Consider the following 21,690-nt stretch of genomic DNA (forward strand, 5'->3'; position numbering starts at 1 on the left):
GGGGTGTCGATCATTCAACAGGCCAGGCACTATGAATCGAGCACTTACTGGGGACCCTTTGCTAGACACTGGCTTAAAAATACCCGTGGCCCAATTGGACTTAATGGGCCAGGAGCTAATAAATGCTATTTCACTATTAACATCCTCTTAGCTAGTGAGGACCCTGGAGGTGTAGTGATTACGGGCTGGGCTGCAATCTGCTAGGTCAGCGGTTCAAAACCACTAGCTGCTCTGAGGGAGAAAGACCAGACATGATACTCCTTGGAAACTCACAAGGGTGGTTCTACCCTGTCCTATAGGGTCACTATGAGTCAGTATCGACTTGATGGCAGTGAGCTATTGAAATAACTGTTAACCTTCCACCATGGCTCCTTGGTCACTATCTCCTGTAATACTCACATGCATGAGTTTGAGGTGGTTGCCGGATTCTGGCTCAAAGCCTCTCTATGAGTGAGTGCAATTGTCCCATAGGGTTTCCTAGGCTGTACTCTTTACAGAAGCAGATCGGCAAGATTGTTCTCCCACAGAGCCATCCACTGATGGGTTTAAACTGCCTGCAGCCATGTGCTTACCTCTTGTACCATTGGCGGGAGGTGGGGTGGGGGTTGCAAGCGTTTGGGAGGGACGCCTTTTCAACCAAGTGTAACCGACATATCCAGATGTAACCTTCTCAGCTTTAAAACGCTATGCATTTGAGAACCATTAATTCATCATCGGTCCTCCCCAAACAAAGTCTCAGCATCTTATTGCTGAACAAAAGCCACCCGAAGGTGCAGAGCTCCAAGGGGTCTTGTGAGAGTGATGAGAACAAGGAGCGTATCACAGAGCTTCTCCAAGCTCATAGCGACTGCCCAGCAACCCGTTCGCTTGAAGTCAAGGCCCGACAGCTGTTTTTCAGGTGCTGAGAATAGCACCTTTGAGAGGAGACTGTCAAGGAAATCCATGGTCGCCTTGTGTGTGTGTTCATGAGGCTGTGAGAGGAAGCAAAACCAATTATCTATCAGCAAACTGACCTCAAAGAATGGGAAATATAACAGTTCTGCAGGTCTGAAAGTAAATAAAATCCTGTTTCTTACTAAACGGCTCTCTTAAAGGAAAGGACTAGTGCCTGCTTTAGCTTGGAGGATGAAATTCCCCTAGGAAACCAAGCATCAAAATCTACAGCTAGAGACCCTGGCGCGGAGGTGCTTTTGTTTGTCTCCCACGGTAATCCTGCGAGAGGTGCTGCTAAGAGACTGGAGACTCGTGTGCCAGCTGGGTTTCTGCTACCATGGGTACGCAGCTCCACTGCCACACGCCTCGGGCCCAACCCTCATCATAGGAAGGCTAATTGACATGTACTGCATTTGTTCCACTATCAGCCAAGGGCCAGGCCTCTCCTGAGTGAGCAAGGCTTTCTGCATATTAAACCTCCACATCTTAATGGTAGTGCTCAGAAGTTCCTATAATTTGAATACATTATATTATCCTCAATGAGGAATGAGATGGATATCATTTTCCCTGTTGAGAAATTAAGTCTCAGAAATAATGAGGAACTTACCCAGAGTCTCCAAGGTACTCAGTGTCAGAGCCGAGAGTCCAACCAGGTCATTCGGACATCAACGCTTTTATTTTATCCAGTCCACTGAGCTACTGGACTTCCCATGGGTCTCCTGTTTTACTGTGAAGGGCAGGTCTCCAGTCACTCAGGGGAATATTGGAGTTTTGTTTCTATACATCTCCATAGTCAAAGGTGGCTGGGTACAAATTCTTCTGATTTCTGTTGCCCAAATTTCAGATTTCTATAATGGAGACACTATTATTGACTATGGATGTGAATCTAATATAAACTCACTCCTTTTCTTTTTTTTATAATGACATTAGTAAGGTGTAGCCTTGAAGTTACCATCTTCTTTTCTAACTACAGTTTTGTGTTGGAAACATTGCCCAAGAATTGTTGGGTAGAAAAAGACTGTGAGAGCAATTGTCTCTAGGGAAGTTTCACTTTAGAAGCCCCAATTCTGAGAACTGTAAGCGTCGTGAGTTATTTCACAGAGTGACAACAAGCCTAATAATACATACTAAATTAAAACCCCAGAGAAGTTCAACCTCAGCTATCGAGAAGGCAGTAGAGTAGTAGGTCAGGGAGATGGGATTACAAAGCTCCTTTGTCTCGACTGAAATAGAGGGCCTGCCTCTGTGATCGTTTGTTCTTGTCTCCCAGGCAAGAGTCAAGATGATCCTGAGCTTTTTTTTTCTTTCAATTCTCAGACAAAAGCAAAACAAAAAAAAATAATAATCAAAATAAATGTGACATTGCCCCCAGAGAAACGCGAATTTCTCTTCCCAGCTTCAGTTTTCAAGGGAAAGATAAACACAAATGTTTCTCTGTTAGGAAATCATGCTCATATGTGATGTTTCCATTCCATTACAAATTGCATCAAGCTTTTATTAATGTAACACTAGCTACTATAACAAGCAAGCCTTGCGTTTCAATAGGGTAATGCCATAGAAGTGTATTTTTTCTTTCACATATAACCGTTCAGCATGAGTATTTCTAGCCAGCAGTGGATTCTCCTTCACGCATGGGTCTGGGAGCCCAAATTTCTGCCGCTTAATGACTCAGCTATGCTCTAGGGCCCTGTTTTTTACTGGCATTAGGGAGGGGGTGTAAAAGGAGTGTTTGCTTCTAAACTGCCTTGCTTTGCAGGGGACACACACCATTTCCATAACAATTCATCAGCATCTCCAGCCCCTTTGCCATGGGGCATTTCCCCAGGATGATGCATCCATGGAAAAGGGATGCGCTCTCCTGCACAGTTGGCCATCGAAACCACGAGACAGAACCTGCACCTTCTTCAATTGTGCTACTTATCGAATTTTCATCACATAAATACTTATTCCTCACCTTTCCTCTGGCCCTTTACCCACTTCCTTCAGATGGCCATTCCTGGAGATGACGGCTTCCCCCTGAACAACTGAGCCATTGGGCAGGGAGCCTAGACTATTTCCTATCACACTGAACAATCTCCGTATGTCACGCTCATCGTCCCAGGTAGCCTGCAGACCCTTCCCATCTTGTTCACCACTCGATTCCTAATGTCTACACTTTCTGGGCATAAGTGCTTCGCAAATACATGGGTCTGAAGGAAGAGAGGAAAGAAGGGGAGGAGGTGTAATCTGGTGGCTGGTATTGAAAGAAATTTACTTTTCACTAGACTTTAAAAGGGTATCCAAGAAATAGGCTGTCAGTTCCTGGCCCATCCATCTTTTAGAGAGATAGCGATTTACTCTACACAAGTCCTCTTGGCTATCTCTAATGACAATTAAAACATTAAGAATTTTCTACCTTTTGCCTCTAAACGCCCCCTTTTAAAATTGGCATATACTTCATATATCATATAATTCAATCTGTGCAGTCATCACCACAATCCAATTCAGAACATTTTCTTCTCATATTCATTGTTGGTAGCTCCCCATTTCCTGCTGCCCTCCCCTGCCATGCCCCTCAGTAATTACCAATCTAGCTGCTATCTCTATAGATCTGCCCATCCTGGATTTCATACCCGGAAAATCATACAAAGCACAAACATGAAGCCAGCAAACGAAACCTCCAACACCAATGCCAAGACAAAACACAGAAAAACCTCCATCAAAATGAAAGCAGAAAACATTAAAAACTGAAACAATTTTAAAATGGGTTAAAAGGGAGATTAAATGACAAGGTATCACATTTTAACCTACCTATGTCTGCATCATCAACTTTAAAATGTTCTCTGTCTGATAGGAAGGCTATTCAAATCCCTGTACTATGGTGGGAGGGGATTTACCAGAGCCTGAGTCCATGTGGGGATACCGCAAATGGATTATGGGCTCCTACTGTCATCCATAGCCTTCTACAAAACAGGCGTTCCTAATTTAAGCTCAGATAGCATTCCCTCCTTCACATTTGGATTCCATAATTTACAGTTCTTGGATGACCCAGGCTGGTGTGTTTCTTCCAGGTGAACGTAGCTGACACCTCATTTAGATGGCTGCTTGTTTTAAGACAAGCCTTTAAGACCCCATATGCTATTCTTTCTGATAGTGGACACCATCTGCTTTTTGCACCTCACCTTGCTATAGCACCTACATTTCCAATGAGCTCTTTATGAGGGTGAACATTGAGCAGGGCCACATCATAAGAACTAATTGTTCGTAGATCGGGGATAGAATGGTGAGCCCAAAATCCATTCACATAGCTAAGGTTTATATATGTCTCTGGGTCACTTTAGAGACATCATTATCATTTTATAATAAAGAACATCTAAATGCCTCTTAATGGGATCGAATACTACTCAGCAATAAAAATGAATAAATTATAACAGGCAACAATACACAGTGAATATCAAAATAATTACATTTAGTGAAAGAAGCCAGAAAATACGGGCATATATTATAATGTTCTGTTTACATAAAATTCTGGTAAATGCAAACTAATGTATGACAGAAAACAGATTGGCCGTTGCCTGAGTACTGGTAAGTGTGGGATGGAGTCAGGATTGGTGGGTACGTGTGAATACAAAGGCTATGAGGGCATTTTGGGGGATGATGGATGTGTTCTTTATCTTGATTTAGGTTAAGGTTTCATAGATGCATATCTTTATAAACTTATAAAATGGTACACTTCAAATATGTGTCGTTTATTATATGTCCACTACACCTCAATAAAGCTGTCAAAAAGAGCAAAGATGGATGTGTAGCTAAAGTATGCAAACCCAGAGACACATTTCCATCTCCTTATTTCCAGCCTCTGTGTGGTTTGTGTCTTACAAGATACCTGTCTTGATAGGCATCTATCTCCATGGTGTAAAGCTGGCCAGTGTGAATCCATCCCAGCCGTTAGAGAAATAGCATACTTCTAGGGACCCCTGTCCAAGAGATGCCCCGCCGGAGGAACAGCGAGCAGGCTGCGTAGCCTCCACGCACACATACTAGTATAACCTTTCATCTTTTCTTTCTCATCGGTATCTTTCCAGGTTCAGCAGTCAAGCCCTCCCGATTGCCCAGCCCAGGCTCCCGCCCACCCCCTACCACTACGATGGCTGAAGATGCGGACATGCGCAATGAGCTGGAGGAGATGCAGCGAAGGGCGGACCAGCTGGCTGATGAGGTGAGGCACTGAGATCTGAGAAGCAAGATGAACGATGGGGCGCTGGAATGATTTGTTTTTTAAGGTTCGAGTGGGGAAAGGGCTTCTATGGCCTCAAAAAGAAAAAAAGTATGACTTAGATTTTCAATATGCCTGAGACCCTGGGATAGAAATCGGTTGATTTCAAAACCTGCGTACATATTAGTGTCTTGGTCCAGACTCTCGGCTTCTAGAAATCTTCAGGCGTCAAGGGTCATGAAGGATTCCATTGTCCCTGAGTAACCAGAGGTGTGTTCGCACTGTGATAGCCAACTGCCACATTTTGACGGTACTATTAAAAATGAATTATGTAAACTGACAATTGGATACATTGTACTGAAATCAAAGGTATTACATTTTCAAGACCTCATTCCATAATTATTTTGCTCCATTCTTACTACCCTCTCTGCTCTGACATTTATTGTATCTGTACAGTGGGTATGGTCAGCACTCATTTACTCTATGCTTCGCTATTCAAATTCATGTTCAGTGACGCTATGTTGGTAATGGGAAATAAGACATGATGAAAGTCCTTCTCCCAGGGAAATTTGCAAACACTACATATCTAGGCTTGACTCACTGTTTTGTTGATAGTTTAGATTGTGAGAAATTAGAAAAGATCGTCTGCAGCTCTTACATTCAGAATTTCATAAAACAATTAAGGGAATATTCTTCCAGTATTTAAAAATGCTTATCCCATTTAGCAAAGAAGTCATTTGCATCACATAAATATGTAAAGTTGCGACTTAAGTCTTTATTTTTTCACTTTCACCTTACTCTGTAATACCAATGAAAATCCATCCAACATTCATGTCAAAACTATACTCGTTCATCAAATGTGTGGCTGCAGACACAAGTGTTTAACAAAACTCACCACAAGCATTCTGTGAGAATCAATGGGCTCTGCGGAATTTACAGCCAACATTACTGATGTTTTACCAGTATTGATAAGTCATTTGCTGTTCCCTTTTTATATCAGTGAAATAATACACACACACAGACACACATATTTTTCTGCAGAGACAATTGTGAAGCATTTGCAAGCACACCACTGCTTACAGCCATTCTATTTCAAACACCAGCCTGTGATGGCCCTTAGAGCAAACGGAGCAGTCTTCAGCTTCTTGCAGAGTCTTGTCCAAAATATATTTGTCACTTAAAAGCAATTTTCAGAAATCCCACTGGTTCTTGAATTCTAGTAATTTAAAATTTTTTTAAGTGCCAATATGGTGCCGAAGGGAAAAGCAGCAAGTTCAGACTTTCTGTCTCATTTTCCGCATCTCAGGAGGAAGATAATTATTATAGCTGGCTCCTATAGGCGAGTTATGACAAACATGCTAGCTTTTTTTCCCCCTCAGCCTAAAGCGACAGTTTACTTTTATTGATGAGAACTTCCTATTATGTCTCCAGTGGCTTTCTAAGACAATTGATGTTATATGTATGCTAATTTATGAAAAAGTTTATCTGTGTGTTTAAAACTCAGTGCTCCTATCAAATTAGTTCTCTAGGCTATATTGAATAATTGTCATGGATCCAACACTTGCAAAATTGTCTTTTCATGATTACTATGTCTCTGCTGTCAAGATCAGCTTCGTAGTATTTTGATCTTTATGAAGAAAAGCTGTGATCTAATTGCTTTAGGGAATCGGCCATGTAGAAAGCCTGAGAAGAAAGAGATTTAAATGGAAAGACTTCCTGTGTTTTAGTTGTAAACTTAAAAGGAAACATGTGCAGCCATCCTTTGAGTTTCTCAAGGGAAGAAAATATCCCTGTGGCTTTCCATGCTCCGGGATCCTGCGCTCATAACATTTATGTTCTTTCTTTTCAGTCGCTGGAAAGCACCCGTCGTATGCTGCAGCTGGTCGAAGAGGTAAGGAGCAGCCACATTTAGGGGGTAAAGAAACTAACCCTTTATGCTGACACGTCCTTATCCTAGACCCCACTTTCCCTCCCTGGGATATACTTCCATTCATTCGAATATTAATTTTGCCTGCCAACAAGCCACAAGATGAAGGAGATGCAGTGTTTATTTGAACTGTCAGGTAGCCATCCAATTGTATTCATTCCCTCTCCCTGCTTCAAGCCACCTTTCGCACTGGTATTTCCAAGTAAGTCCTTCTCAGAAATCATAAACACTGAATCACTAGGAAAATCAGGGTGATTCTTAATGTCAAAGAAATTATTTACATAAAACATCCTTGGAATGATTTTGATGCCAATAAGTCAAATCTAGTTCTGACGTTCTGATTTCAACCATAGTAAAAGACTTCAGAAGATCTATCCCCAAGAAGTATCCTATGTTCAGATATAGTTATAGTAAGAGTCAGACCCTGAAATGTATGAAATAATAGAAAGGTGCTTGAAGACTGGGAAATGTCAAGTTCACTGCTGTAAGTGTAGGTGCTGTTCTATGTTCTTGTATCTAGTTTTCTTGTATCTGGTTTGGATATCCATTTCTAACACCTGGTTAATGAATCCCAATCGTCAAATCGGGCAGAGAACAATAAGGAATCAAAAGGGCAGTTGCAATCAGCCTCACTCATTCCAGTTTAGCAGAGCAGCGGTCAACCAGGAAGAATAAATGAATGAATTGAACTTGCCCATTGGGAGAGGCGAGGTGGAAAAAGAATGGAACAGACTATATTTATCTTAGCCTCATGAAACAAGCCTAATCATTCTTTAATTGTGTGTGATGCTGTTTGCACTAGGCTCTGAAACCGGTGATTGATGTGTAAGTTCACGTGCCATGTTCACGTTTGGAGATCTCAGGCAGTCTTTAGCAAATGATGATAGGAGCCTGCCTATTTCATGCTACTGTCAACTGCTTGTGCCGTGCTAGGAAAGGGAAAATAGAAATAAATGTTACAAAAGCTGCTAGGAAAGGAAAAATGGCTCTCTCTCTCACTGAGGAAACCAATGGCTCCCCTTATTTCTGCAGCTTCAGCTTCTCACCTGAGAATGAAATATGACTCCATGTAAATGCATACAGAAGGGCTAGAGAGGATGAAGGGCCCTTGGTGCCCTGGGCAGTCAGGAAAATCTGTTGCCATAAAACACAAAAATGGCAATTTGAGCTTGCAATTTAGCACAAATTGGCCGCAACCCAGCTTGGGGCTGCGCTGCAACAGCAGCCTTCAGTCCCTAAATGGAGCAACTTTTTTCTGCACTCTGTCTTGGGAACACAGCTCATATGCAGAAATGTTAACGATGACTAGGAAAGAGGCAGGTATTCTAAATCAAGGCATGCTGGCAAGCTTTCAGAGTAGACTGTTTTGCCCCCAACTTGCCAAGAGGATATAGGGAAGGGAGGCACCTTGGTAGCATCCCTATTTTGGCTCTGATAGTCACCTGAAGCCTGAAATTCAACTGACTTTGGCAAGTCTTAATGACCTTCAACCATAGTCTCTCATGTCAACTTCCATTTTCTTTTGTGCATATGTAGGTGCAGTGGTTACGAGTTGGGCGCTAACCACAAGGTCATCAGTTTGAAACCACCATCCATTCCATGGAGAAAAATGAGGCTTCCTACTCCCAGAGTTACAGTCTCGGAAACCCACAAGGACAGTTAGTTCTACCCCATTCCGTAGGGCTGCTATGAGTAGGAATCCACTTGGTGGCAATGAGTTGAGACTCACTGTCTCAAAATACATTTCTGAAGTACCAAGAGTACTCTGTGTCTCAAAATAAATCTCTGAAGCATCAGAACGATCATCAATGTGCAATCTTGAAAAGATGCCTAGACTATGGTAGGACGAATGCATCAGGACACATCTTGTCGAGACCCCTCACCTATCCAGACTCTGGGCCTCAAACATTTCCTTTTTATGTGTGTCATCTTAACTGCTGTCAGTGTCAGCCAGTACTGAGAAATGAGTGTCCCTCTAATTTATTCCAGGTGGGGGGGGACATCTCAAAAATAGATTAAAGTGGGATTCTGGAATCCTATGTTCATTTCACCTAAAGTGTTTCTCGATCGAGCCTGAAGTCATATCTTAAAACAAAAAATAAAACAGATGTAAGCTATCTCCCATCTCTAATAAGTGAGGGGAGGCTATTAGACTTTACATCCACAAAAAATTATGAGCAAGGCCCTATTATAATAGATTGATTTGCTTTTCCTTCCTCCTGGGTTATTTTATATTTATGGTCAAACCTCTCTTATGTCTAGGGCATTGACTACTTAGAGGATGTGCTGCTCTTCAATCAAAAAAGGAATTATCTTTAAAAGAGAATCAACATTAAATATTTATCAAGGGAAGAAATCATTTTGAAACTCTGGGCACTGAAATAGCTTACCTATGATCCCCAAGAACCTCAGTGCTATATAATTTGAACTGAGTTGATTTTTTTATTGGAACGTATTCTCAAAGACAAGAAAGGTTGCTGAGTTTATGAAGTCGCTATAAGGCAAAAGAAAATGCTCTTTCACTGGAACAGATGACTTCTGAAACGAAGACTGTGTCTGTTTTATATTGCAGGGTGTAACTGGGTAGCAGGGATGGAGGTTGCTTTTAAGTGAAGGCATCATCACTATTTAAATTAGACAAAGGTCAATTAGAAAATGGTGTAGATTGAATTGTATAGCCTCAAACTAATGTAAATTTGACCTCTGTGCCTGTAGCCAGGGACCCTGCTAGTGTAGTGGGTTAAGCATTAGGCTGTTAAACACAAAGTATTCAACCTCGAGAGCTGCTCCCAGGAAGAAATACAAGGTTGTCTGCTCCCACGAAGATGTACTGCAGTCGCCAAAGGCCTAAGGAACAGTGAGAAGCACTATGAGTCAGAATCAACTCGGTGACATTGGGGTTGGCTTTTATGCCTGTGGCTATGATCCCATTTGGGAATGAGTTGTGCTACTGAGGCAGCACTAGAGGAGGGTAGATTTTCAAGCAATCTCTTTTGAAATATAGAAGAGATTAAATGCAAGTTACCAGGCAGAGATAGAAGAGAAACACCAAGTCACATGGAGATTGCCAAAGAACAGAAGTTCAGAAGAGACAAGAAGCTTCCCCAAGAGCCAGCAGGCAGAGAAAGCCATCCTCAAGGGCTGATGTCCTGAATTCAGACTTTCAACCTCCTAAGCTATGAGAAAATGCATTTCTACTGGTTAAAGCCATCACTTGTGGTATTTCTGCAATAGTACCACTAGATAACAAAGACAGGATTTGGTACCAGAATTCTAGGATTCTCTCCAGCTGATACCTAAAATGTGGAAGCCGTTTGGGAATTGAATAATATGTAAAGGCTGGTGGAGATGCTTAAATGGAAGAGTTAAGGTGCTTAATTGTAAAGCCTATATTGCTTTCAAGAAGTCATTGGTCGACATCAGAGGCAATTCTGGTGAGGGCGCAGCTGAAGTGAGGAGAGCTACAGAGAAAGTCTGTGTTGTCTTAGAGAATACAGATGGTTCCAGAAACAAAATGTGTTGCTAGAAATAGAGATGTTAATTATCCTTCTGGTGAGGCTTCAAAAGAAAGGGATGGACATGTGATTAGACAAAGGAGGAAGGGCAGTGTTTTTTGTGCAATGGCAAAGAACTTGCAGGATTATGTTCAAATAGTTGGTGGAGGGTAGACTTAAAAACAGTGAACTTGGACATCTGGTTAATGAGCTCTCTAAGTAAGATCTCAAAGAGAATACCATATATACTAGTGTATAAGCCGAGTTTTTCAGCAGACTTTAATGCAGTTTTTGTGGTAAAATTAGGTGCCTCTGCTGATATTCGGGTCGGTTTATAATCGAGTATATACAGTATGTGGATTCTCCTTGCTGCTTATAACAAAATGCTAGATGAAAGATAATGACTTAAGCATGAATTGTGCACACTGAAAAGTGAAAGATTTGGAAAACTCTGTTGGATAAACTGAGGACACAGGTCCTAGAATGTTCACCAAGAACTTGGTTACACACATCTTTGTTAAAGAGATTAAGCCTGTGACTGAAGGGTCTAATCAAGTATCACTATAAAAACCCATTAGCTTCCACTGAAGGGGACAGAGGAAGACAGGAATGCATGCTGTCTGCCTCTTGGCGCTAGGTATAAAGGAAGTAGGTATAAAGAGCTTCATCCGCTGTCCTCCAAGAGGGAAAAAAGGACCATTCCCGGAGCAACAGGCAGAGAAGCAGAACTGTTGGCAGGAGCACAGGATGCAGAACCTTCTTCCTTTTGAGAGTGGGAATGTGGTGTCCAGAATTACAGTGTCCTGGATATCAAGCGTGGGACCACAGCCTCTGAGGTGACAAGGAATCGATCTTTGCCGCCCAACCCTGAGGAGGCAAGGCTGTTGTGATCAAGGGTCACAAGGGACCTTGTGGGGTAGACACTCTGATTAGGAGAAAGAGGCTGTCCAATGCTGAGGGAACAAAATGGTCGTCCCAGTGAGGATAAAAAGCAGAGCTGAAGCCCAGGACCAAAGACTCTCCACCCAGAATCTAGAGGATGTGGCCAAAACTTGGCACCCTTGCCCAAGTGGTCTCAGAGAACAGAATTACTTTCAAGCCTTAAGAAAACAAAAAACCAAACTGGGTGCCCTCTCGTCTATTTCAACTCATGGGGACCCTGTAGAACAGGGTAGAAATGCCCCTGCGGGTTTCCAAGGCTGTAACTTTTTGTGGGAGTGGAAAGCCTCATGGTTCGGGGCTTGCTTGGTGATAGTTATCCCTTCTTGCCCTCCAATTTTTCTCATTTGTAATGGAAATATCTACTTGTACCTGGTCCACCATTGTCCTTTGGAAGCAGATAATGTTTAGTCTAGATTTCACAGATTCTCAGATGAAGAAAACAATCGCTCCAAAATGGAATGTGCCTAACATCTCACGCTTATTTGATTGACATGATCCGGAGGTGATATTTTGGACTTGGCGTTGATTTAAGACTTTGGGGTTGATGCGGTGAAGTGAAGGTGCTCTGCATGTGGCAAGGACATGCGTTTTGGGGGACTAAAGATTAGAATATTAAAGATTGTATCTCCCGTAGTACCCTCTGTACTTATGGTTATTATCTCACTTGGGAATGGGTTGTCTTTGTTGTGTTAATGAGGAAGCAGGGGTGTAGAGCTTATCTTGAGAAGTAGCCAACATCCAATAGAAACTAGCAAGCAGGGATGGGGAAGGGCTATGCCTACTCAATGAAGACTATCCAAGAACCGAAGCTCTGAAGAAAAAAGGACCATCCTCCAGAGCTGACAGAGAGAAAGTAGTTTCCTGATGTTGGCACCCTGAATTCAAATATCTAGACGTCCTTAACTACGAGAAATTTAATTTCTGTTTGCTAAAGGCACTCACTTGTATTATTTCTGTTATAGCAGCACTGGAGAACGGAACAGGAAAGTTCAGGAAAGCTGAACACCACAATTAAGAAGCTTAGGAACCATATAGCACCACTTCCTTGCTTCCCTCCCATCATTGGGAATTGTCTCTTTCAGGAGATCCATTTCAACAAGTATTTATGGAATGCCAACTCTGAATGTAGGTCAGGGGTGGTGGTATAAATTGATACGCAGAAACAGACATGTAACTAACTCTCCAAATTCAAGGTCATTGGCTACTGTAGGATCATAGAGGAGGGCACACTGGATTTGGGTAGGAGACTTAGCCCAGCGAGGTCGTCCTGTACTCCAGGAACATTGCTGATGCTAAATGCAGCAAATGAAGTCTGCACATTACTGCCATGGGAGGCCCAGGAAGAGCCCAGTGCTTCAGAGCAGACTGATTCCAAGGATCCAGACTCAGCTTTTAGCAAGTAGTTATTGAGGCCTCTAACATTTTACAGATGACTTAACGTTTTTATTTTAATGCCAGCTATGTTTAAGATACTTGACTATGCAGCTAGAATAAGCATTCGAAATCTATGCATGGACTGTGTGTGCCAGATTTTCAGCTTAAAATGATATGCAGATATGGGGGTCTTTTGGAATGCAAGCAGTTAGGAGATGGCCTGGATTCTTCTATTTTAAACCAGATTCTTCTATTTTAAATCTCCGGCTCGGAAAAGAAAGATCAAAAATGTTCTGTAAATATTGCCCTACTTCATCTGAAAAGTAAAAATAGAGAAAGAAAGAAAACCCCTATATTCCAACTTCTCTGCTTTTGGGTGGACTGCTTTCCCAGAAATCTCAAACAGAAACCATAAATGGAGCTAATCTAAAAGTAGAACCATCTCCTCTCCCTCCTAGCTATTATGACATAATACTCGTCAAAAATAGGAGACAGTACGGATTCTACTTCCACTGCAATGTCATCCCCATGCCTACCCTTCTTCCTTGAGCTTCTTAGTCCCCGCAACGAAGACTCTAGTTATTTTTATTAAAACTTTCAGCCAAACATAACAGGGGCACTTCTACTCTGTCCTGGAGGGTCAATCTGAGTTGGAATTTACTCTGTGGTAGTGAGTTTTATCCTTAGTGCGTGGGGCAGAGTAGACAATAAATATTGAATGCATCAGTCAACTCCTTGATTAATTCATTAATGGATTGCTGGATGAGAGAGAGAGAGAGAGAGAGAGAGAGAGAGACTGAGTGAATGAACCAACCTTATTTTACATATTGGAAAACATCATGAAAGATCAGGTGACTCATCTAAGACCTATAAGCACAGCACAGCATTCCTGCCTCCGAGATCAGTGCTTTCTGCTTCTGTTCTTTCACAATGAGGTAACCTAAACATTAAAAGTTAAATAAAATATTAATAAACCTCTGGCTCCTTCATATTAGGTCTGTAATCATTCCAGTGTTGAAATACCCAGCATCAAATGGAACCAAAGTGAAATTACTCGAGCAGGACTTCCTACCCATACAGGAAATTATGAAAGTGTCAACAGATGAGAGCTAGCCTAACCAGAAGGAAATCACAACCAGTTTTCCATCAGCTACCTCTAAGAGTATGCACCAGGAACCCTAGACTTGGTCTTGAAAGAAGAAATACCCTCTGAGATGCTTCAGGTCTCACTGGAAGTTGCATCCTCATATCCATGTACCTGAGCCAAGTCTGCTACCAAGAGTGGATTCTGACTCACGGCTACCCTATAGGACCGAGTAGAATCGCTTTGTAGGGTTTCTGAGGCTGGAAATCTTTACAAACGCAGGCTGGCTGTGTTTTTCCTGTAGGTTTAAACTCTTTGGTTATCAGTCCAACTACTTAACCCACTGTACCAGCTAGGCTCCTGGCATGTTCAAAATAGTGGCTACAAGATGCCCAAAAGCATAGACTTTATTAAAATAGATGCTAATACAGACGCTCATCCTTTTACATCCTGCTCAATAAAAATAACTTTAAATGGCCTTTGTGGTCTAGAATCCTGCTACGAGATGTGGGTTCCTGAACCAACAGCCTCCTTGGCATCCAGGCGCTTCTTAGAAATGCTGCAGGCCTCACACCAATCCTACTGAATCAGAGTCTGGATTTTAGCAAGACACCCCTGGGATTTTTTTGCATTCTAAAGTGTGAAAGTAGCAATCCAGATGTTTTTATGCCCCACTCCACTGTCATTGACTTGATTCCCATTCACAAAGGCCTGATATACGGTCTCCAAGATTGCAAATTTCTGTAGGAGCTGACAGCCTCATCTTTCTCCCGCACAGCAGCTTGTGGGTTTGAGCTGCCCACCTTATCATTAGCAGCTCAGTGTCTAACCCACAGCATCACCAGGGCTCCTTAAAAGCTTCTATCGTAATTGGTAATGATGGTGTTTTTAGTTTGTCATGATAACCTGCAACCAATTCACTTTCTGGATCTATTTACTTTGTAAGCAGAGTGTGATTACACATATACATTTACTTAATTCACCTAACAACCCACTACTATGAGCCCTTCACTACAAATGAGGTAACTAAGGCTCAGAGCAATTAGCTATGCTTGTCCCAGGTCAGTAAGATGGCAGCCCAGGTCATTTGATTCTGGGGTCCACGCTGACCAATGGCTACCATGGTCATCGGCAACCATCACCCTACAAACCGCATGCTTGATTTGCAACTAAGGCCTAACCAAGTGGGTTCAAAGGCAGATTGGCTTTTGTGTTCAGATGAACTAGCTGCACTATTTTCTGAAGAAGTCAGTTTGTAAAAGCTCACAGAACTCATTCTAATAGAAGTACTATTAGAGTTTAATTTTAAGATACAGTGGGGTTGTTGTTGAAGTGCTGTTGTTGACGTGCTGAAAATGAGAGGGCTAGGATTTTAATATGGTTTCTCTTTTAATTCAAAGTAAGTCCATGGAAAATAAATGGGGGTATGAAAGATATTTTAGAATTTATTGTGATGTCCATCATGAACGTTCCCTGAAAAAACAATCTGAACTATAAACAGTTCCATTTTATATTTAGTAACAAGCACCCTGTAAAATGGAAGGGCTTTCCTTAACCTTAATTTTAATCTGATTTGCATTTGAAGTTAAAAAATTCCTCTATTTGATTATTACAAATGTGCAAATCGAGACATGTGCGAAGACTGATATGCTTATGTCAAAGAAAGGTATGTGTGGAGCTGCTTCCAGCCGCAGGAGAGAGATGAGGCTGTTTCCACCCTTAGAGTTGTATAGCTTCAGAAACCCCATGGCACCGTTCTCTGATTCTTTAAGGCCTCTCTGAGTTGAAATTTACTTGACAGCAGTGAATTTTGACATAAATATAAGCAATGTAGAAATTTCTGCTCGTTCCCTATTGCCCTTTAACTTCTCCCCACCCCACCCCCAAATAAGTCTCTAAGTGTTTGATTGAGTCATAAGGGATGACGTAGGAAATGCCCTTTGAAGAGTTCCCTTACCCCAAACAACAGAAACACAGCTTGTGGAGAAATCATTTTCTTCACGTCCTATCATTTTGCAAAAATTTTAATTTCAGAATAAAGAGCCCCATTTCTCATCTGTCCATCTATTTATTTTCTAAATCTCACCGTCATTTCCATAGAGAGGGAAAATGGGACAATGGGGTAACTCTCAAGCTGTTTCTCTCAGCATTTGTGAAAAGCATGCTCCCTTGTGATAAATCTAAAAACCTTGCCCTCGAAGATCTTCACGTGGCTCCCAGCTCCGTGGGGGAGACTTTCTTGAGAGATTGCCAAGAGGGACGCTACCCTAGAAGACTGAAACAATTGCTTTCTCTGATTTTCGTTAGCAACAATATAGGTAAACCGTTTCCAGCCGTCATTTCACAGTGCCATTTTAAGTGGGTGTTTTCCAATCCCACGTCGGGCCCTGCCTCAGTTCTTCCCCAGGGAAAGCGTGCTCCATCAGCCTGCTTCCACCCACCTCTACGAGTCACCGTTTGAGCATGCGCACCCAGTCCTGAGTCCCGCCCCAGCTCCTCAATGCTCGCACCATATTTCTTCCCTTTGGCCCTTCTTCGGTTTCCATTTCTAGAGCTAAATGTTCTTTTTACTGATGTCTCTTTCTCTCTTTTCTCTCTCTAACTCCTTTTCCACTTTGCTACCATTATTGGGACGTAGAGTAAAGATGCTGGTATCAGGACTTTGGTTATGTTGGATGAACAAGGAGGTAAGTTCAGATTTCCTCAGTAAGAATCATGTCTTGTCTGAATAAAGTGAATTTTTAGAATTATTTTGACATGCGTTAAACATGCATTGGCGTAAAGCTTCCAGAATTCTGATTGTTTCGGTTCTTTCCCTGTTAAAAGATTGGTAAATATATGGAAAATTTGAGGCTTTCTTCATGGGTGAACAAAACCCTACTAGTCCTACTGTATCTATTGAGGTAACACAATATTGAAGGTAACACAATATTGAAGTACTTTTAAAAAATAATAGTACTTTTTATCTGGTTTGAGAATTTTGTTACTCTCCTTGCCCCCAAACTTTTCCATAAAAGTTTGATTTCTTACAAATAACTTCTAGACAGGAGAGTAGGATGCTACAGTGTCTATTTATTTTGACTGTCTTCACAGAGTATCTGGCAGGTAGATTTCCAATTTACTATGAACATACCTGAAGTAACAGAGAGCCATTTTAAGCAGGAAATGACCAGAGGGAGATTATATGGCAAATGGAAAATTGAAATAATTAAAATATGTTGCCAAAAGTATGGTTTATTATTATTCTTATGCCTAGAAGCATATTATTCTAGAAGCAATGAACATTAGAGGGCTAAGATTTTAGTATGGTTTCTCCACACCTAAAGTGGAACCTTAGAAGGGTGATAACACTCTTTTTCTTTGGTCACAATCTATCTATCTATGTGAGGATCTCCAGTGGCATAGTGGTTATGCACTGGGCTGTGATCCACAAGGTCAGGAGTTTGAAACCACCAGTGCTCCTCAGGAGAGAGAGGGGGCGGGGCGCTCTACTTCCATTAACAGTTACAGTCTCGGCAACTCAGGTCTACCCTGTCTTACGGGGTCACCATGAGGCTGCATCTCGTAGATGGCAGTGGGTTTGATTTTTTTTTTTCTATCCATGTGATAGAAAATTCTAGCCACAAAATTTCCCCTAATTCCATTCTGAAGTCTCATCATAATACATAGATTTTTTGATGAAATGCTTCTCTCTGTTCATTGCTCTGTGAAAGTATGAGAAGATTCTTAGAACTATGAGAGATTGTTATGTAAAATATAAAAACATAAAATACATTCACAGCCTGGGATACCATAAGCAAAGTCCAAACATAAACTTCAAACTGAGAGAAAAAATTGTCATATTAGGCACTTTATGACAAACATAAGGCACTTTTTTGAGAGAGAGAGAACTCTTATGTATCAAGGAAAAGGATAGTAGCCCAAAAGAAAAATGGACCTAGGATAAGAATTAATTCTCAGTTTGCAATTAAACATTTCATTAATAAACTGATTATTGTTATTACTATTGGTAAATGTATTATTTCTGAGACAGAAATCCTGATTCTGCCTCATTCAGAATCTAAGAAAGCTTCAAACAACTCTTTAGGTAGCAGGCTGGTAGAAATTTTAAAAACTGATAATAACCAGTGTTGCTGAGCATGTGGGTAAACACAGACTGTCATTCGACAGACGAGTAGTATAGACTAATACAAATAGTCTGAAGAGCAACTTTTTGAAGTGCATGCATCTTTGACCGAGACATCCCCCTTCTAGAATTTAACATTGCACATGTGCATTTCCGAGTACACAAAGAACCATGTCCGTGCCTTCTCTGGAATAGTGTCAAACTGGAAATGACCTAACTATCCATTAGTGAGGAAACTAACCAGATTAATTATGGGGTAGCCATAAAAAAGAATACAGGTGTCTTCAATTGACAATGTATTCAAATTGCAATGAAGAATTACATGTCTGTCCATCCATTTGTTTGGGGGATGGGATGGTTGCTGTACTTCCTATGGTTAGTAATATGGTCTACATGTGATGTTGCAGTGGGTGACTTGCTGATGTTTACATTTTCTTGCCAACCTCACAGACAAATAAAGATGGGATTTATTAAGATACTTATAATAAAAGCAATAATAATGAAAAAATTTAAAGGGAGATATTCTATGATAGAACTGATAGACAGTGGAATTATAGGACAGGAACTCCATCATAAATTGGGGACTACCTGTATTCTGCAACCATTACAATAAATGAGGTAACTTTTTTTAAATGACTTCTAGGGAGTTGGGGGCAGAGGCAGGGGCAGGGCGCTGCATCGATTTGCATTCTCAGGGAAGCAAATGAAAGAAATAATTAGAAGTGCAAGAGATTTATTGAGGGAAACAGTTCTGATAGATCAAGGCGAGAGAGCAAGAGTGGGAGGCAGTTAGAGCCTTCTGATTATGATGTAGGTCTGGCACCTGTGAAATGAGAGGGGGCACAAGATGACTGAATGGGGTGAACGTCACATAACAGCTGGCTAAGTCCATAGGAAAACCCCAGAACAAAGCTAGACAGTAGAGGAGACCTGTGTTGGGCAGAAATGCCCCAGCCCTAGAATTCCTTGGGGAGCTTGGCCTCAGATATAAACAACTCAGAGGATCCCAGAGGTGCCTTACGGGAGACCTCAGCTCTCTACAGTCCACCTCCAAGCAAGCGAAAGGAGTTCTGATGGACAGACCTCCATGGTTGTCCTTTAAGGACTTATATTTTTACTCTGATTTTTGTGTTAAACGTTTCTATAAGTACTCACCAGTCACACAAAATTAAAAAATCAAGAAAAAACTTTATAAAACCCCATTTGTATGGATAGACCACCTTTAATTTATCCAATCATCTGCTAACGGAGATTTGGATTGTCTCTGTCTAGTGACTAATGTGAATAACCCAAAAACAATTCCAATTTTTTTCTATCACTCACTCACAAACTGCCATCTGGTTGAAGCCCACTCATAGCAACCCTAGGACAGGGTAGAACTGCCCCTGTAGGTTTCTCAGACTGTAACTGGGAGTAAAAATCTCCATCTTTCTCCCTATACGTATTGATATAAGGACATGAAAACTAATGGGAAAATAAAACATAAAAACCTGTCATCAAAAACTCCCAGTAACCCACATGGATCAGAGTAGACCTGGGCTCCACTGGTTTTCAACGGCTAATTTTGTTAGCAGTGGATCACCAGGCCTTTCTTCCAGATTCCAACTATCAACTTTCCAGCTCTCAGCCAAGTTTAACCAGGTGCTCCGCCACTGTCAATAATGACGTTTAGATACATGATACAACATGGGCAAACCTTTACAGTTATATGCTGAGTAAAATAAGTCAGACACAACAGGACAAATATTGCACGACCCCAACTATATAAAATAGCAAAAGGCAAATGGATATTGATCAAAATGTTTCAGTGGTTGCCAGGAAGAACTAGAAGGGGGAAATGTAGGAGCATTGTTTTGCGGGAACTCAATTTCTGTTAAGGGTGATCAGAAGTTGGGAAATGAGTAGCTGTGACGGTTGATCAATGTGGTGAGTAGAATTGACGTCACTGAGTTGTACACATACAAGTGGTCCAAGTGCCAACTGTTTTGTTATATGAATTTCATCACGATAAAGGTTCAAAACAAAAACAGCTGGGTATCAATTCCAATTCTTTCTTCTGTATTTTTAGTAGAATTTTCCAAAATAGATAGTCAAAACACAGAGTCTAGTAGGGATGTATTTTAAAGCGATTCCAATCACTGTAACAGTCTTCAGAAGTCCCAAAGTGAATTTGTTATAATTAGGAGACTTGGTGGCTTCGTCTGCACAAAAGTTTCCCACGTTTTCAAACTCAAGATGTTATCGATTGATTGCTTTCCCCCCTGCATAATAGCAGATATAAGTATGGAAGAACGGTAGTTCCTACTCAGAGCAAAATCGACATATTATACACTGAACTAATTAGCAGTTCTACCTAACTCTTTTAGTTAATAATTTTCATGTAAGGCAGGTTTGGAAAAAGTTCAGGATCATGCCCACCCCCCCCCCTAACTATACATATTGATAAAAAGATATGAAAAAATCATGGGGAAAATAAATGTACAAAACTGCAATCAAAAAGAGGAAAAATAAATAGCGCATTTACTTGAGCTGCAAATGTAATTGTACTACTCTGAAAAAAAAGATACAATTTGGCTAAATCCTCATACAAACACACAACTGTAATATTCTCATGCACAAACGATTCTCAGGAATATATATCTATTATTCTCTGAAAAAACAATCGTATATTTGCCAGATTTCCCCACTAGGTAGTTAATGTTATTGGCTAAAACATTTCTACTATGGCAACACTACAGTAAATATTGACTTTCTCAGTTAAACATATGAGGAGTTCATGGAAAAATGGGTTCAAAGATAATGAAAAATTTCAATGAACTTTTTGAAGCCCTCTTATATTTCCTAAAACAGTTATGGTTTCCCTCTGGTCTTTGGTAATATATGTTTCATTTATACCATAGTATGAGATTAGGATCTTTAAAAATAACACATGTGTATAAGTTCACAACTCTCTTGCTATGCTATTGTAAATGCATTTTAGTTCTAATGTCATGTTGAGTTGTCTAGATCAATAATGGCTTCAAAATTTCTTCTCAGTAGATTCGGTTGGTTTTTTTATGCTTCAGCACCAAAAGAATTGACTATTTCTACCCAACAGCTGCAGAGAAGTCTCAAGAAGCAACTATCCTTCTAAAGAATCATTCCAGCCACTCTTTTCAGCCATTCCAGCCCACTTCAATTACCCTGACTACAGAGTTGCACTTGAAAATTGCTTATGGAATTCTTGTTTTATATTCAGTTTTCAGGAGACACTTGAACACACTCAGCAGGACACATGCCCTGGAAGTGTACTGAGCCCTGGGACTTTCATGCCCATAGACAACTTGTCTCCATTTCAAAGCAATTTTGGCACTAATTTGGGATTTTTCAAACTTTTCACCCCTGTGTCCCTGGCTCCTTTCTGCAGTTATATATTTACTTTGATGCTGAACATTCAACTCTACACTCAACACTAAAGTCTTTGACCCCCACCTACCCAGGCAGACTTTCTTAAAAGGCTCTTGGCACTACCAAGCAACATTTAAGAAAACATACTTCTTATCAAAGTCTACTCACCAATATCAATGACCATAACTGCACTGTTCACATGTCCACATGTGCCTATTTAAATTTATT

The 21,690-nt window shown here is 41.0% G+C and overlaps 1 protein-coding gene across 2 annotated transcripts in view; it reads left to right on the plus strand.

The window, feature by feature from the left end:
- Positions 1 to 4,993: 4,993 nt before the first annotated feature.
- SNAP25 (synaptosome associated protein 25) overlaps positions 4,994 to 21,690 on the plus strand; it is a 36,687-nt gene continuing 19,990 nt past the window's right edge. For both annotated transcript variants that reach the window (XM_004697832.2, XM_004697831.2), the window contains exons 1-3: positions 4,994 to 5,131; positions 6,978 to 7,019; positions 16,588 to 16,636. In XM_004697832.2, the coding sequence (XP_004697889.1) occupies positions 5,060 to 5,131; positions 6,978 to 7,019; positions 16,588 to 16,636 (163 nt within the window). In that variant the 5' untranslated portion in view covers positions 4,994 to 5,059. The remainder of the gene's footprint in view (positions 5,132 to 6,977; positions 7,020 to 16,587; positions 16,637 to 21,690) is intronic.

This window comes from Echinops telfairi, unplaced genomic scaffold (genome assembly GCF_000313985.2).
Source record: "Echinops telfairi isolate 266 unplaced genomic scaffold, ASM31398v2 ScPeMD7_5592;HRSCAF=6446, whole genome shotgun sequence".
In the NCBI taxonomy this organism is placed as follows: domain Eukaryota; kingdom Metazoa; phylum Chordata; class Mammalia; order Afrosoricida; family Tenrecidae; genus Echinops; species Echinops telfairi.